Source organism: Chelmon rostratus, chromosome 15, assembly GCF_017976325.1.
Source record: "Chelmon rostratus isolate fCheRos1 chromosome 15, fCheRos1.pri, whole genome shotgun sequence".
Taxonomy (NCBI): Eukaryota; Metazoa; Chordata; class Actinopteri; order Chaetodontiformes; family Chaetodontidae; genus Chelmon; species Chelmon rostratus.
This window is the reverse complement of record NC_055672.1, coordinates 2,805,575-2,819,824: the sequence shown is the minus strand read 5'-3', so window position 1 is coordinate 2,819,824 and position 14,250 is coordinate 2,805,575. Positions and strand designations below refer to the sequence as shown.

General features: G+C 40.0%; 1 protein-coding gene across 1 annotated transcript; it reads left to right on the top strand.

Moving 5' to 3' along the window:
• The first annotated feature begins 872 nt into the window (after positions 1–872).
• On the top strand, positions 873–13,723 carry zfyve21 (zinc finger, FYVE domain containing 21). Its single transcript, XM_041954566.1, has 7 exons — positions 873–1,029; positions 2,881–2,931; positions 4,947–5,115; positions 6,700–6,775; positions 7,029–7,120; positions 9,331–9,461; positions 10,131–13,723. The coding sequence occupies exons 1-7, from the start codon at positions 904–906 to the stop codon at positions 10,164–10,166; spliced, it is 681 nt and encodes a 226-aa protein (XP_041810500.1). The 5' UTR covers positions 873–903; the 3' UTR covers positions 10,167–13,723.
• Positions 13,724–14,250: the final 527 nt, after the last annotated feature.

Genomic DNA, 14,250 nt, shown 5'->3' with positions numbered 1-14,250 from the left:
GAACAAAATACTTTCATCCAAATTCTGCACCTCAGAACAATTCTGAGTTGTTTCACTGAGTCCAGTGGTGGGATGTAACTGAGTACAGTACTTTTACTCAAGTATTTCCATTTCATACAAATTTATACTTCTACTGTGCTGCATCTGCAGAAGCAAATACTCTACTTTTTATTCCAGATTACAGTTTTTAAACATCTATAGCAGTAATATTAATCCACAAACACCAGATATAACAGAAAAACACTGACAGGGAACATTTTACTGCGACATAAGAACTTTTATATTTGGCTGATAATATTTATGTACTTTTACTATTCAAAAAGTGAGGTTTTGAATGCAGGAGTATTTTCACAGTGAGGTATTAGTACTGTAGTAGTATATTTTAGAGGCAAATATTGTACTTTTTACTCCACAGCTGTAGTTGATAGCTGCCTCAATAACAGTCAAACAATATATAACAGTTGCTGCATAATGAATAGTTTTAATCTGCATGATGAAAATTTCTTGCATGAATTTAAACTCCTGTTTTCAGAAGTTAAATCTGTTCATTCAGCTTTGAGGCTCCTTTTAAACTGACAAATTTAAGTACCTCCATAATCAAAGCCAAATTCATAATGTGGTATTTTTTACTGGACCACACCAAACATAGCAGTGAGCATATGACTAAATTATATGGAGCAACAGTTTCTGATATTTAAGTAGAAATAAATCTTAATATTCCTCCATCACGTCTGTGTATATTTTCATTGTGTTTGTAAAAAAAAAGCAAACCCGTCCCCACGTGATATCAGCTCCGTGCTCTGATTTGTTAAACACTCTGTCAATCATTGTGGAGGGCGTGTTTAGACAGGAGTTTGTGGGAGTCTCTACTGTACAAAGAGGAGAAACAGCTGCTAAAGCAAAATGTCTTCAGTGCCTGATGGAAAGAAACTCGTCCGGAGCCCCAGCGGTCTTCGCATGGTGCCGGAAAACGGTGCCTTTAACAGCCCCTTCTCCCTGGACGAGCCGCAGTGGGTCCCGGATAAAGAGGTGAGACAGGGCAGGAGGATTTGTTTGACAGCGACAAGCTATCAGAGCCGCGGACAGCAGCGAGAAGCTAGCAGGGGTGTTAAACAGGGCTTTTCCGGTTACCATTTTCAAAATAAAACCACAATGACGAACCCATGATCAGTTCTGCTACCACATAGTAAATAAAAGACAATATAAAAGTACCAAAATGTACGTCATACAATAACAAAAGAAATATAGGACTTTACTTGAGTACGTCCATTTTGTATGATTTGATACTTTTCCACACTATTCCGCTACATTTCAGAGGTAAATATTGTACTTATTATGCCACTACATTTATTTAAGAGCTGTAGATACTTTTCAGAATAGATTTTGTATTGAAAGACATCGAAAAAATCAGATAATTGTCTTATGATTATTGAGGCATTGAGTGCCTTTATGTGGCTAATTTTAAATATATAGCATACTGCTGGGTATCTTAATCTTATATAATTCATAATATTATATCATAATCTCTGAGTTTATTGTATGTTGTAATAATAACCTGATTCTGCAAAGTTAGATCTATGTTGTGGATTGAAAAGTTCTAGTACAAATTCAGTCTTCTGAAATCTAGTACAGTAAAAGTATAAAGTAGCATTAAGTGGGAGTACACAAATGAAGTACTTGAGTACAGTTCTTGAGTTACTGTACTGACTGTGTACGACCGAGTTTCTCATTAGGTGTCTTAGGTGAAGCGCTTTTATTTTCGAGGTAGAGTCTGGTAACTTCCGGCATTTATCCCACTACCTGGGGCTAACTTTACGCAGGGCTCGACATGGCAGCTGGCTCGCGCACTGGGCGTTGCAGGCAGCCACGGTCAGCCTGGCAGCTAGCGCAGCCTCTTCGATAACCGGCTAAAAAAACAGCTGGAACCGTCTGTCAGACGCAGTCACGGTGTTTAACTCTTCCAGAAGTGGTTGAAGTGGCACTCCACCCGTTTATTCTGTGTGTTAGCTGGCAGCTACAGCCACACTTAGCACGTCGCACTAAGCTAGCTGGAGGAGCTGCTATGCTAGCTGCTCAGAGTGAGCGTCCACAGGTCAAAGCTCTGCGTGTGTTTGTATCAGTGAAACGACAGAAAGACAAACAGCAGCTGTCTGCTGGAGGCCTGAACTGTGGCTCTTTGACCGCAGCAGCAAAGTTTACTATCCTCTGATCAGCTGGTCTCTGATCAGTCTGCAGGATGTGCAACAGCCTATGATTATAATTTCTTATGATCAGTGTTAAAGTTAACTGAAGGACAGAAGCAACAACAACATGGAAAAACACTGCAGATGAAAGTCCCTTCACTGTATTACTGAGATAAAAGCTCTAAAAAGAGAGAAAAAAAACATGTTAAAACAGATATTTTAAAGTAAAAACAGCATGTAACAACAGTTTGTGTAATTTATTCATCCATTTACATCACTTTAGTTTAGTGTGTGGCATTTCATTAATAAGCCTGTGCTGTAAGATGATAAATAAATGCACTTTGTTCCCCGAGAAAATTTGTTCATCGGCTGATCTGATAATGGCTGTTTACAAAGCAAACATTAACATTTGGTTTTGACTTGTGTGTGTGAACATTTGTTGTTTTTTTTAATTCTCTGTAATTTTAAATTAAATATCTGGGTTTTTGCTGCCAAGCAGACAGAAAACGCCTCTTAAAGACATGTTTCACCTCGTTATCTCAAAGCAACGACACCAACATGTTTGGTTGATGAAGACAACATGTAATCGAAAGTGTCTTTCAGGTCATTTTCCCCCCCCTGAGCTGCTGTTGAACTTGAATCCGTCCAGCTCAGCACGTTGTGTAACATCCTGTTTTTCCTCTTCCCCGTCTTCCAGTGCCCGAGATGTATGCAGTGTGACACCAAGTTCGACTTCATCAGAAGAAAGGTCTGTTTGTTTCGCAACGCGACGGTGACGACCAATCACAGCTTTGTCCCAGACAAAAAAAACAGATGAGGGACACACATGCACGTAGAAGCTGAAGAATCTGAGGCTTTCGTTTGGCTTCTGTTGGTTTAACTTGGCGTGGAGACGCACTGAGGCCTCTGTGGTGACATTTCTGTCCTGACATAATCATTGCTGTTATAATAACACTGAACATCTGGGGCTCCGCTCATGTGCGTCCCAATTTCTTTGCATATTTACTAGAAAATACTTTCTGCTAACAGTGAAAACAGCTCCACTGGCCACAGGACTGTCAGCTGAAAATGAGTCATGATTTCGCGACACAGATGATCTCAGTATTGTGTCGGTGATTCAGATTTTCTTCACCAGATTCAGAGATTTCTGGTAATTAAAAAAAAAAACAGTTGTTGGAAGAAAAAGTGAAGTCGCTGCAGTTTCTGCTGGCAGACTTCCTGTCACTGCATCAGTCAGACTGCAGTCGAAACCGTGGGCCAGGACTTATTGTAGCATCCCCTGTAGAATGATGGTCTTACTCTCCAACTGATGGTTCACAACATCTTTATTCATAACTGTTGCTCCAAAACTTGTTCTGAACACACCGTAAGAGCTAGGAAGTAAATAAACACAACAGAAAAATACTTTACCATTCTATTTTAAAATATAAATGTCTTACTTCTGTTCCTTTGAGCCTTACAATCTTCCAATAATATTTAACCACAATTCAAATGCATTTTACTTTAATTTAAAGCTGAAATCTGAAAAATGAACTAACTTTAAGTAAAATCATGAAATGACCCTTTTTTAACCTGTTCTTCACAATTACTGACAATCTCTAATAGAGTACTATGATGTAAGCAAGCATAAAACCAAATTAAACCAAAGAATAGCAATGACAACAAATCGCAATGTATCATGGCTAATATAGCAATTTAGCTAGCCTACACATACGAGCCTACTCAATATAAACTCTGAACAACTTTTCAGAAAAGGCATTATAATGTGACTCAAAGCTGCACACATATGACACAAACACAGACAAACCTTGTGCCCTTTTCAACCAGGTGCTGAGTAAACGTGACGTGATAAGCGTGACGTTTTCCCTCATTTTGAGGAAGCACTCGTACATGTTTACCATCATATACGTCTTTTGTACTTCCTACCGCATTCCGCCTTCAAAATAAAAGCACCAATTTTAGAACTTAACCAAATAAGACAAATCAACAAAGATCACAAGAAAACAATAAGAAACTGAACAAACGTCACCATTTAGGTCATTTACACTTATTGTTGTTGGATGTTTCTCTGCCTGTAACGCTTTGATTATACATGTGAATACATGACAAATTTATATGGACAAAAAACGTCTGATTGCACCTTTAGTTCCCTCGCAAAGACAAACATGGTGATGCAGAAATAAGCGCAAAATAATGCATCAAATGATAAGATAAGATAAGTTAAGATAGAACTGTATTTATCCCCAGCCGGGGAAATTTGGGCATTACAGCAGCATGTGAAAGCAGTGAGAAGAAAAATAGAAGCAGAGGTAGAGAACATTTGGAAAAAAAAAAACAAAATAAAAAGTAGACTATATATATGGACATATTATACAAGCAAAATGAAATTTGACTATATAAAAGAAAAATAAAATATGTAGAAAAAATATATAAAAAATATGTAAAAAGTGTGTATTGCCCCACTAGCTGTGGAAAAAGAACAATGTATGCTGCCTTCAGATTAAAAATAATAATAAATAGTGTTACTAATATTGCACAGGAGAATAAAATATACAAAATATAATACAATTTATAACCTCATCATAGTGACTTACAAGGCAGCACAGGTGTGTCTTTAATATCACACCTACAATAATACAATACTCTGTATTAAACACGTCTTTATGATAATGTGACGTGCTGAATCTGAGCCTGATTAATTAATTAGTTTCCTTTTTGCACTGACTGGTTGTATATTCTGACTGGATCTCCTGTTTCCCGCAGCATCACTGCCGGCGGTGCGGCCGGTGCTTCTGCGATAAGTGCTGCAGTAAGAAGGTGGTGCTGCCCCGCATGTGTTTCGTGGACCCGGTGCGGCAGTGCGCCGAGTGCAGCCTGGTCTCCCAGAAAGAGATGGAGTTCTACGACAAGCAGCTCAAGGTGCTTCTGGGAGGTGAGAAGTTACCATTTTTTAACTGTGCATCACCTTCTGTCAGAGTCTGTAGCATGTCTGAGCAGTTTTTACCCTGAATTCCTCTTTTCCAAACTTTGATTTGGTATAAGCGGAGGTATCAGCAAATGATAATTAGTCGAATAATTTGCATATTCTTTTCTTAATCGATTACATGTTCAGTCTAAAAATGTTTTATTATGATTTCCTGCAGCAAAAAAGATAGATAGTTACTTTATTCATCTCCAAAGAGAAATTTGCAGTTCCAGCAGCTCAAAAGGTGGACACACAAGGGCATGCAAAATAAAAACAAGAACTACTTTCAAGTAATGAAAGACCAACTTTAATAATAACAATATAAGAAAAAATAGTGAAATAAAAACAAAGAACTAAGCTATACAGGATAAACATCTGAACATCTGGCTATTCAGGATAAATATCTGTAGTACAAGATAAACAGTGGAGCAGTTAAATATGTATACAGTAGTGCAAAAAGATGTTGTGTTCAAATTTCTTGTTCTTGTTTTATTTGAGCAACAATCTAAAACCCAAAGTTAACTAAAAAATACGTCAAAGAAGAGACTCAAATCTGCTCATTTCGGAGCATAAATCCAGGAAATGTTGCGCATGTTAGCTTGAAAAGTGACCAAAACAATGAATCCATCATCAAAACATTTGCTGATCAATTTTTTATTAAGTAATTGATGAATCCATTAATCATTCCAGCTCTTCTTAACTTAAATCATCACTGAGAATGAAAAGTCCCACCAGAGCGTCAGATATCCGGCTGTAAATGTTAGAAATCATCTCCAGTCGCTGTTTGATGTTTATCAGTTATCAGATTTTGGGGTTTGCTTTTTTAAGATGCTGCTCGGCACTTCAGCCGCTCGGCCTTCGAGCCCCCCCGCAGCTGAAATACAACAAAAATCTCCTCTGAATAATCTGTCAGCGCGCCCTCCCGCTGCCCTGATAATCCACTGTGCTGCTGCTGAGCATGGGTCAGCGTGCAGATATAAACATGCAGCAGCCTCTTAACGAAACATCCACCCGCAGCCTGGAGCTGCCGGGCGACGGCCGGCTGGATGCCTGCAGCACGTCAGGGCCTCATGCTTTATTGCCGATGGCGTTATCAGTCGGCAAAAAACAAGACAAACAAAAGCCGACAAAAGACACAAAGCAGCAAAACTCCGTGTGAATATCTGCCTGTTTGTTAAAGCTGCAGCAAAGCAGCCGAATCAGAGCTTTCATTTAAATAAAAAGCAGGTCAAAGAATTCAGTTTGAGCTCAGATTAAAGTATTATTTGATGATTCCAAAGCCTAATCAATCACCAGTTTCAGCACAAGCAGCTAGCAGTTATACACAATTAAATAACTTTAAACAAAACCAGGATTTTTGGACCTAATCTGGAGTCAGCCTGGAAGAAACTGTGATTTTTTTTTTTTATATGAAATATGTGTAAAAATCCCTTTTTCTTTCCACAAAAGGAGCCAAATTTCTCAAATGTTAAATGTAAAGAACGTGTGATCAATAGACGAGCACAGCTAGCAGCTCTGTTGACCACACGTGCACCTGTGTCCTGTTCGCAGGTGGAACCTTCGTCGTCACTCTGGGAACGTCAGAGAAGTCTGAAACTATGACGTGTCGCCTCTCCAACAACCACAGGTGAGCGTTTTTAAATTCCAGCGTCGTGGGTCAAGGGTCAGGAGGTAAGATTAGAGCTGTCTGCATGGCAGGATGTCGGTGGGCGGCAGCAGATTTGGGTGAATCTGCCCTTTAACAAGCCAACGTTTAGCGCTCTAGAGGTCGTATGTTGGCAGATAGAAGCTCTGAGATGGTGTCACATCCACCTAAAATCATTTCATTTGTTTTGGATGTGGATCAAAGTTGTCTTTTGTTTTTAATAATCGAACACCAGGTATCTGTTCCTGGACGGTGAAAGCCACTTCGAGGTGGAGCTGTCTCGGATCTCCAGCATGCAGATTCTGACCGACGGGACGAGTCCAGGAGGTGAGGCTCTCTCAGTCCAGCTCTTGGTTTTCTTTTCTGTCGTATAAAAGATGAAGCGAGACGTCTCGATCACGCCGTTCTTGTGTCTCCCTCGTGCTCTTGATGATCCACTGACCGGCTGAGTCTTGATTAACACCTGAACCCGTTTGTTTTTTCTCTCACCGAACGCTAACAAACTGTTTCTCCTGTGCTGCTTCGGCTCTGGTGGCCCGGCGCTTCTTCTCCTCGGCTCAGAGAATGACATTCACACTTACACCAGTCTGCTGGACAGTCACTGTATCTCTGAAGGTCAGCGCCTGGTGTCGGCTCGCTCGCTGTCCCCCTCTCTGTCTGTCTCCACATCTGGTTTCATCTGGTTTTAATCTGTGTGCATGAAGCTGCCTGAGCAGGAAACCACTGAATCTGTTCTGCTTCATTTTTCCGCCTCATTGAGTCCCAAAAGCATCCTGGTGGAAAATGAAACACCATAAATGTGAATCCCACGATGCATGACAGTGGTGGAGAGTAACTGAGTACATCTACTCAAGTAATGTACTCAAGTACTGACATTTCAGAAGGAAACATTGGACTTCTGGTAACATTTTATATCAAAGTACACATTCACTATTAACTATTAGCTTATTAGCATGTATATTCACTTTAGCTCTAACTAGTTATAATAAAACCTTATTCTGCATGATCACTTTCTACAGCTACGAGGTCATTAACTAAGAGTTTTCCATCAATAGCTACCTAATTACTGCGTATTGATAATGAGGAAGTTGATGTATATAAATTATGATCTTAATAACCCAAACCACCATCACCAGGCTTTAAAATGACTAATAAATTAGCTAACATGCTACTTATTTGCATGCTAGTAAGCAGCTTGTTAATGGTGAATATGTGGACCTTAAAATCTGATGCTTTGTTACAGATTAAATTACACAAACATATAAAAAACAAAGATTTCATGCTTCCAGCATCTTAAAAGTGAGGAACTCAAAGGCTCAGCTGTAATTTTAACGGCGTTTCTCACTATTTTCAGGATTTTTCCAAACCAAACAGCTGATTAATCAATGATAAAGTAAGCATTAGTTGCAGGCCTGTAGAAAACGAGCTCCACCTCAACAATAGAGGGATACAGCAGTAAAATGCTGCTTCCACATTAATTCGTGAGTAATTATAATCATCTAATGATGTTTAATAGTTTTCACAGTAGTCAAAGGAGACATTTTTCTGCATTGAGTGCTTTTACTTTAAGACTTTATTAAATGCATTCAGCTTCTCAAATATGAGGATTTTCTGATTTTCTCTGTTTTATATCATCACAAATTACATTTCTGGGGGGGTTTCATGGTTGGTTGGACAAAAAAATTTATATTAAAGTCTATTAAAGGCTGTAGAAAAATGTTATGGATGTTTGTCACTAATTTCTGACTTAAAACAATTTAATTTTGATCAATTATGATGATATTAAATAACTTCTGTTATCATCCATGAGCAATAGATATTATCCACAGATTGACGGACAGTTTGAGAAGCTGGAAGCAGAGGATGTCTGATAAGTGATGGGAATGATTAATGGAACATTAATTGATTGATTGATAACAGAAACTGTTCTGCATCGTGGTCACACAGAAAGTCTAAAAGATGATTCGTCCTTCACCACAAACCAGAACACCCTCATCGTTCTTTGTGCTCCATTTTATTTTGAAAGACGTTGTTTCTGTCCTCTTCCCTCATTGATTCTCGACCTCTGATTGTTTTCACTCCTCTGACATCTCTTTGCCGTTGCACCTGTATGTTTGTGCATGCATCCGTCGTTTTTAAGGCCTTGTTGTTGGCGACGTCGAGGCTGAGCAGCTGTGTGCAGCCGATCAGATCAGAATGTGGGAAATGTTCCTTGTAATGGGATATCTGGGTTATTTTGTTTAACAGACTTGTATCATGTGACAGACAGAGAATAATCGCTAATAGGCTTTATTTGTGAAGTGCTTTTACAGCGTTTACAGAGTCTCAAGCCTCTTAAACCTCTTTTCTGAAGTGTCAGTGAGGCAAACTTTGAAATGTCAAGATAACTTTTCTTCTAAATGTCATCCTGCCGAACACTTTAATCTTTTTCTGGTTGCCAGACAGACAAACGACCCGCAAAATAAACGTTCTCTGACGAATTAGACAGTTCAGTCCATCAATGAAGGTGTGTGTGTGGTGTGTGTGTGTGTGTGCAGGAGGGACGTCGCGGGCCAGCGGCATGCTGCTCCACTACAAGCCGATGGGCTCCCAGGACGTCCAGCAGCTCCGCATGGAGGCAGCAGACGACAAGAAGGTGGCCTCGTTATGGTTGGCTGCAATGCACAAGGTGGGACAAACACACTCTGGTGTGTGTGTGTGTGTGTGTGTGTGCGTGTATCAAGACATTTTGATATTACATTTAGATTTTTTACAGATTTCTGTACTTTGAAGATTGCATGAACATCGGTTGCAGCCTCTGAGTGTGATGTTAGTCAGATACAAACTCACCTCCATCATGTTTTAACGTTTTCTTCATACATGCAAACATTTCTCTTCACCTTAGAACAGGCAGTGTTAGCCGGGTTTTTATATGGATGCTAACGTTAGCATTCAGCGTTTTAATCTGCTAGTGCTTGTGTTAGCATTAGCATACTGGAATGGTAAGTGGAGATCAGTGTGGCTCAACTGTACTTAATGAACACATATTAGCATGCCAAAAGCTAACATGTTAGCATGAAGACAAAAGCAAAGGACTGATAAAAGTAGAGCTACATCAGACGGTGCAGAGAATTAACAGCATGGCCTCTCCTCTGGCGCCCCCGTCAGGTCAAAGCTGACATGTTTTTCTCTCACTGTTCACTTTTTAACTTTCATTCTTCATCGGCTCAGTTTTCTGGGGTGTAACGAGCTCGTGTGTCTCGTTGTGTTTCAGTCAATCAGGCCGACTGCAGCTGTCCATCTTACGTATTCTCGTCCTGCATTAGCGTGTTTTTTTTTCTGTCTGTCGTCCTCGCAGGCGGCCAAGCTGCTGTATGAAGCCCGGGACCAGTGACGTGCAGGCAGTCTGCAAGGCGAACCTCCAGGCAGCACACACCCAAGTGTTTTCTCCCCCGTCTCACCGGGGTTTGGTATCGTTTGGATTTTATTAACGCCAGTTCTGATTCTGCTTCTCCGTCTGATTCCTCATCGGTTCTTGATACCAGTTCTTATCATGGCAATTTCTGCAAGAAATGTTTATACGAAAACACTTTATTACCTCTATAACCAGTACTTTGTACATCGTGTTTACCACAAATAGGCTGATTGTTCTTCTTACGATTATTTTTTTACGTTTTACGTCTCTCAGAGTTCTTAATCCTCTTTGAGTTAATCCATAAATCAGGGCGTGCAGCATTAATGTTTCCACAGCAGCAGGAGAAGCTTTCCAACACGAGTTCGTATCTGCTGATTTCAGGCTTCATTCTCACAGCCGAGAATCGTTTTGATTGAGTTTTTTTTTTTTTTTTGTAGCCGTGTGATCCTGCGAATTCTTACAGTTTGTATTTTGGCACAGAAGCTGAACTTTGACATGATAACATCCATGAAATGTGACATCAAACCTTCACAAACAGTTTTTCATAATTCAGACGTGTAGTTCAGCTTCAGACGGAAGCACAGTTGTTTTCGTGGCAACACAATAATTTTATACGCTGCTGTTTAGTTCTTTTATGTCAGCGAGGATTTTATTTCCTGGGAGAAGTGATGAGACACTTTACGGGTCCCTGCAGGGATCATTTTACGTATCGTCCAAGTACGATTGAGCCGGTTTGAACCCAGAGCTTCCCGACAGAGCTTTGTGTCCCACAAGTTAAAGGACAAATCCACCATCAGACCCTTTAACGCCGATAGAAAAGCAGCTATGTGTGATGTGCTTTGCATTTCAGGGCTTTGTTCGCTTGTGTTTTAGTTGATCCCAGAGACGCTTAAAATCGGCGTGAGTGGTTTCTATCCGGGTGTTTCACTGCACGCCACACAAGCGAGGAGGCACAGAGGGCGTTTTATACAGGAGCTGGAGCAGGAAATGGACCGGAATAAGTGCAAGGCAGTCTGGGAAGTGTAGGAAGAGGCAGGTTTCATGATGGAACAATTCCTGAAATGCAAAGAACATCACAGATTTATTCACAACTTAAACAACAGTGTTGGATTTGTCCTTTAAGAGGGCTGCCGTCGTTCTTCTGGTTCTTCTCTTTAAATGAACAACTCTGCTCTCTGCATCAAGTATTTACACATTCAGATCTTTAGGCGTCGGCGTCTAAGGGAAGTACAGACTATTCACTGGTTCCAGTGGAGCATTGACACACACAGACATAAAGAAATGCTTTAAATGTAGTTTCATGTATTGAAGTTTTGTATAAGCTATTTTGTTAACTATTCCTACTTTTATCACGAGGTGTGTGCGTACTCACATGACTTTTCGAAGCTGAAGTATGAATATAGTTTTTGTAACATTTGTAAACAGTAATTCCTTTTATTCTCTATAACAGAGTCTGTTTTCCTTTTTCTTTTCTTTTTCCTGGTTATCTTTGTCCAGAGATGTGAAATCACCTCCCTCCCTCAGTGCCGTTCGGCCCTGTTGAGTCGGGGGGGTTTGTCAGTTTGGTCGTTAGCTGTGCTTCCGAGGACCTGCTCGAAACGAGACGTTAGTTTGACCCGAGGTGGTGAAAGTGTTGAATAAGCAAATATCTGGCCCGATCCCCTTTTTGCTGGGTTAAAAAGGTTTCTGGAAGCGGGCCCTGCTTTGCTGCTTCACATTAAAAGCATTAAATGAAGCTTTAACTTTGTACACATCGTGCTAACTGAGCGAAGACGCGGGTGAGACGAGTCTTTGAGGAAACACCTTCAGACCGGCAGTGATGTGATGTTAAGATTTTAGATTTTTCCTAAGAACAAATGGTGAACGCCGTGAGGTGAAGTTAATGGTAGCACAAGAGGCACAAACTGGGGTTTAAAGTCAGATTTCTTTTTAGCGTTTCCAAACCGTAATTTGTCCCTGACGTAAACATGTGATGTCAGCAGAGTCACATGTGACACTGTGACGTCACTTTAACAGATTTTACTCCACAAATCCCTCATTTTCCTTCCAGCTCTCTTGATAAGTCTTGAAACTTTCAGCTGTTTCGAGCTAGGAGAAAAATTGAGGGAATTTGTGACACCGTTATTGTTGTTTGTTTTTTTTTTTAAAACAAAATGAAGACGTGCATCTTAAACTCACTTGTTTTTTAGCTGAAGCATGAAGTGTATTTGTGAATTTAAGTGTGAATATAAGATGGGAAGACGCGTAAACTGAGTGTTGTGATGCAAAAATCTCACCTCATCATGCTCTTACTGGCTTTTTCTGGAGCTTTCAGCCGCACCTCACCGTCTTCGTTCGCTCAGTTGCTATCAGGTGACTGCAGTAGGAACCTGTGGTCACAAGGACGTCATATATGAGACGTATGTGTGATGAAAGCGCCACAAAAAAAAGCCAGTAAGTGGACCTTGAGGTAAGACGTTTCTGTCAAAACGCTTTGCATGGATAACCTTAAATCTGTCGCAATTCTAAATGCACAGTTGCATTTTAACACTATTTGCTATATTTAGCTGAAATTACCAAGTTTCATCGGCTCCACAGTAATGAGCATTTTTAAAATCTTGCTGCCGTTCGTGTGTCTTCCCTATTAAGCTTGAAGAAAGAACTTCAGGCGACTTAATGGAGCACAGAAACGGTCGATCGTTGAACTTTGTCGGCCTTTTTACCTTTTGTCCTGAAATTTGTGTCGTATCCAATGAAAACAACGTTCACCACCTCCACTTTGTGACATAAAGTTTATTTTTATATGCTGCTCACCTAAGAGTTAAAATGATGAGTTGTCGGCTTTTCAGAACAGAGAAGCAGGAAGACGGTGAGGTTCTGTGTTAAAAGACGTCTTGATGTTGTCTCACTGGTGTTCATGTATGTTCACAAGCTTTTCCAGTTTTTCCAGCAACACTGATCTTCCATTGTAGAGCTGTTTGTGATGAAGACAGGTGAGAACGGCTGCACAGTTAGTTGTTAGCTGTGTATCCATCACTGAGATGCATCATCCCTTCAGGTGAAGTCTGAAAATCTAAATCACGGCAGTGAAGGTAGCAGTTGCATTCATTCAAAATTATTAAATTGGAAGTTTTTAATCATAAAAACAAACTACCAGAATGCAGCATCTTCCAGGTTTGATAAAAAGTTCACAATTATGTTGCAGATTTCTGCATTTAATTCAACATATTTCAGTTACTTTTTCTTCCAGTGCTGTTTAAAACGTCTAAAAATTGCTGTTATTGTAATGTTTATAATTGTTTATTAATTCTAATAAAGTGATTTTAGGAATGAGTGAATCTGAGAGGATGTTGGATTGACTGTGCAGCCCTCTCAGGCTGTCCTCAGTGATAAGATGATGAGTATCTGTTGTAAGTTTGCACCACCTGTAACGTGACCACGTCAGGAGTCAGCCAGTGTTTGTACCTGCACCTTATTCCCACCCTGATTTTATCCCTCCGCTTCATTTATTACAATGAAAGTGCTACTCGACACCCTTTGTTGGATTATTCTGTTGAGAATAAAATCAAGTGTTTATACATTCGTGCTGTCGTTTGTGTCATTAAGAAATGTGTGATTCAAGTACATTATTCACCAAACTGTGCTGCAGCTTCCTGCATGTATTCATAAAGGGAATTAATTATATGGCCATAAATCACACATAAACATTTCTAAACTGAAATATTTATGCAAAATCATCAATTTCGTGGTTGTAATCTCAGTAATAACAGGAGAATTAATACGGTTAGAGACCACCGACCTGCAGACAATATGTAGACATATCACATTTACCTGACTGTCCATTTAAAAGCAGCGACCCAAGAAATGCCATCACATAAGTAGGGGATCATGTTACCTGTGAAACTCTCTATATAGCAACATTGTCTGTGCAGAGCTGATTATTCCTTATTCATAATTTTTACACCATAATTCCACTTCAACTTTCTAAACACTGACCCAATTTAATCATCATTATTTAAGTTAAACAACATCTTTCCAGCGGGCCACCCCTCCGGGCAGAGTTGGTCTCGTCCGTGTCTCCCTA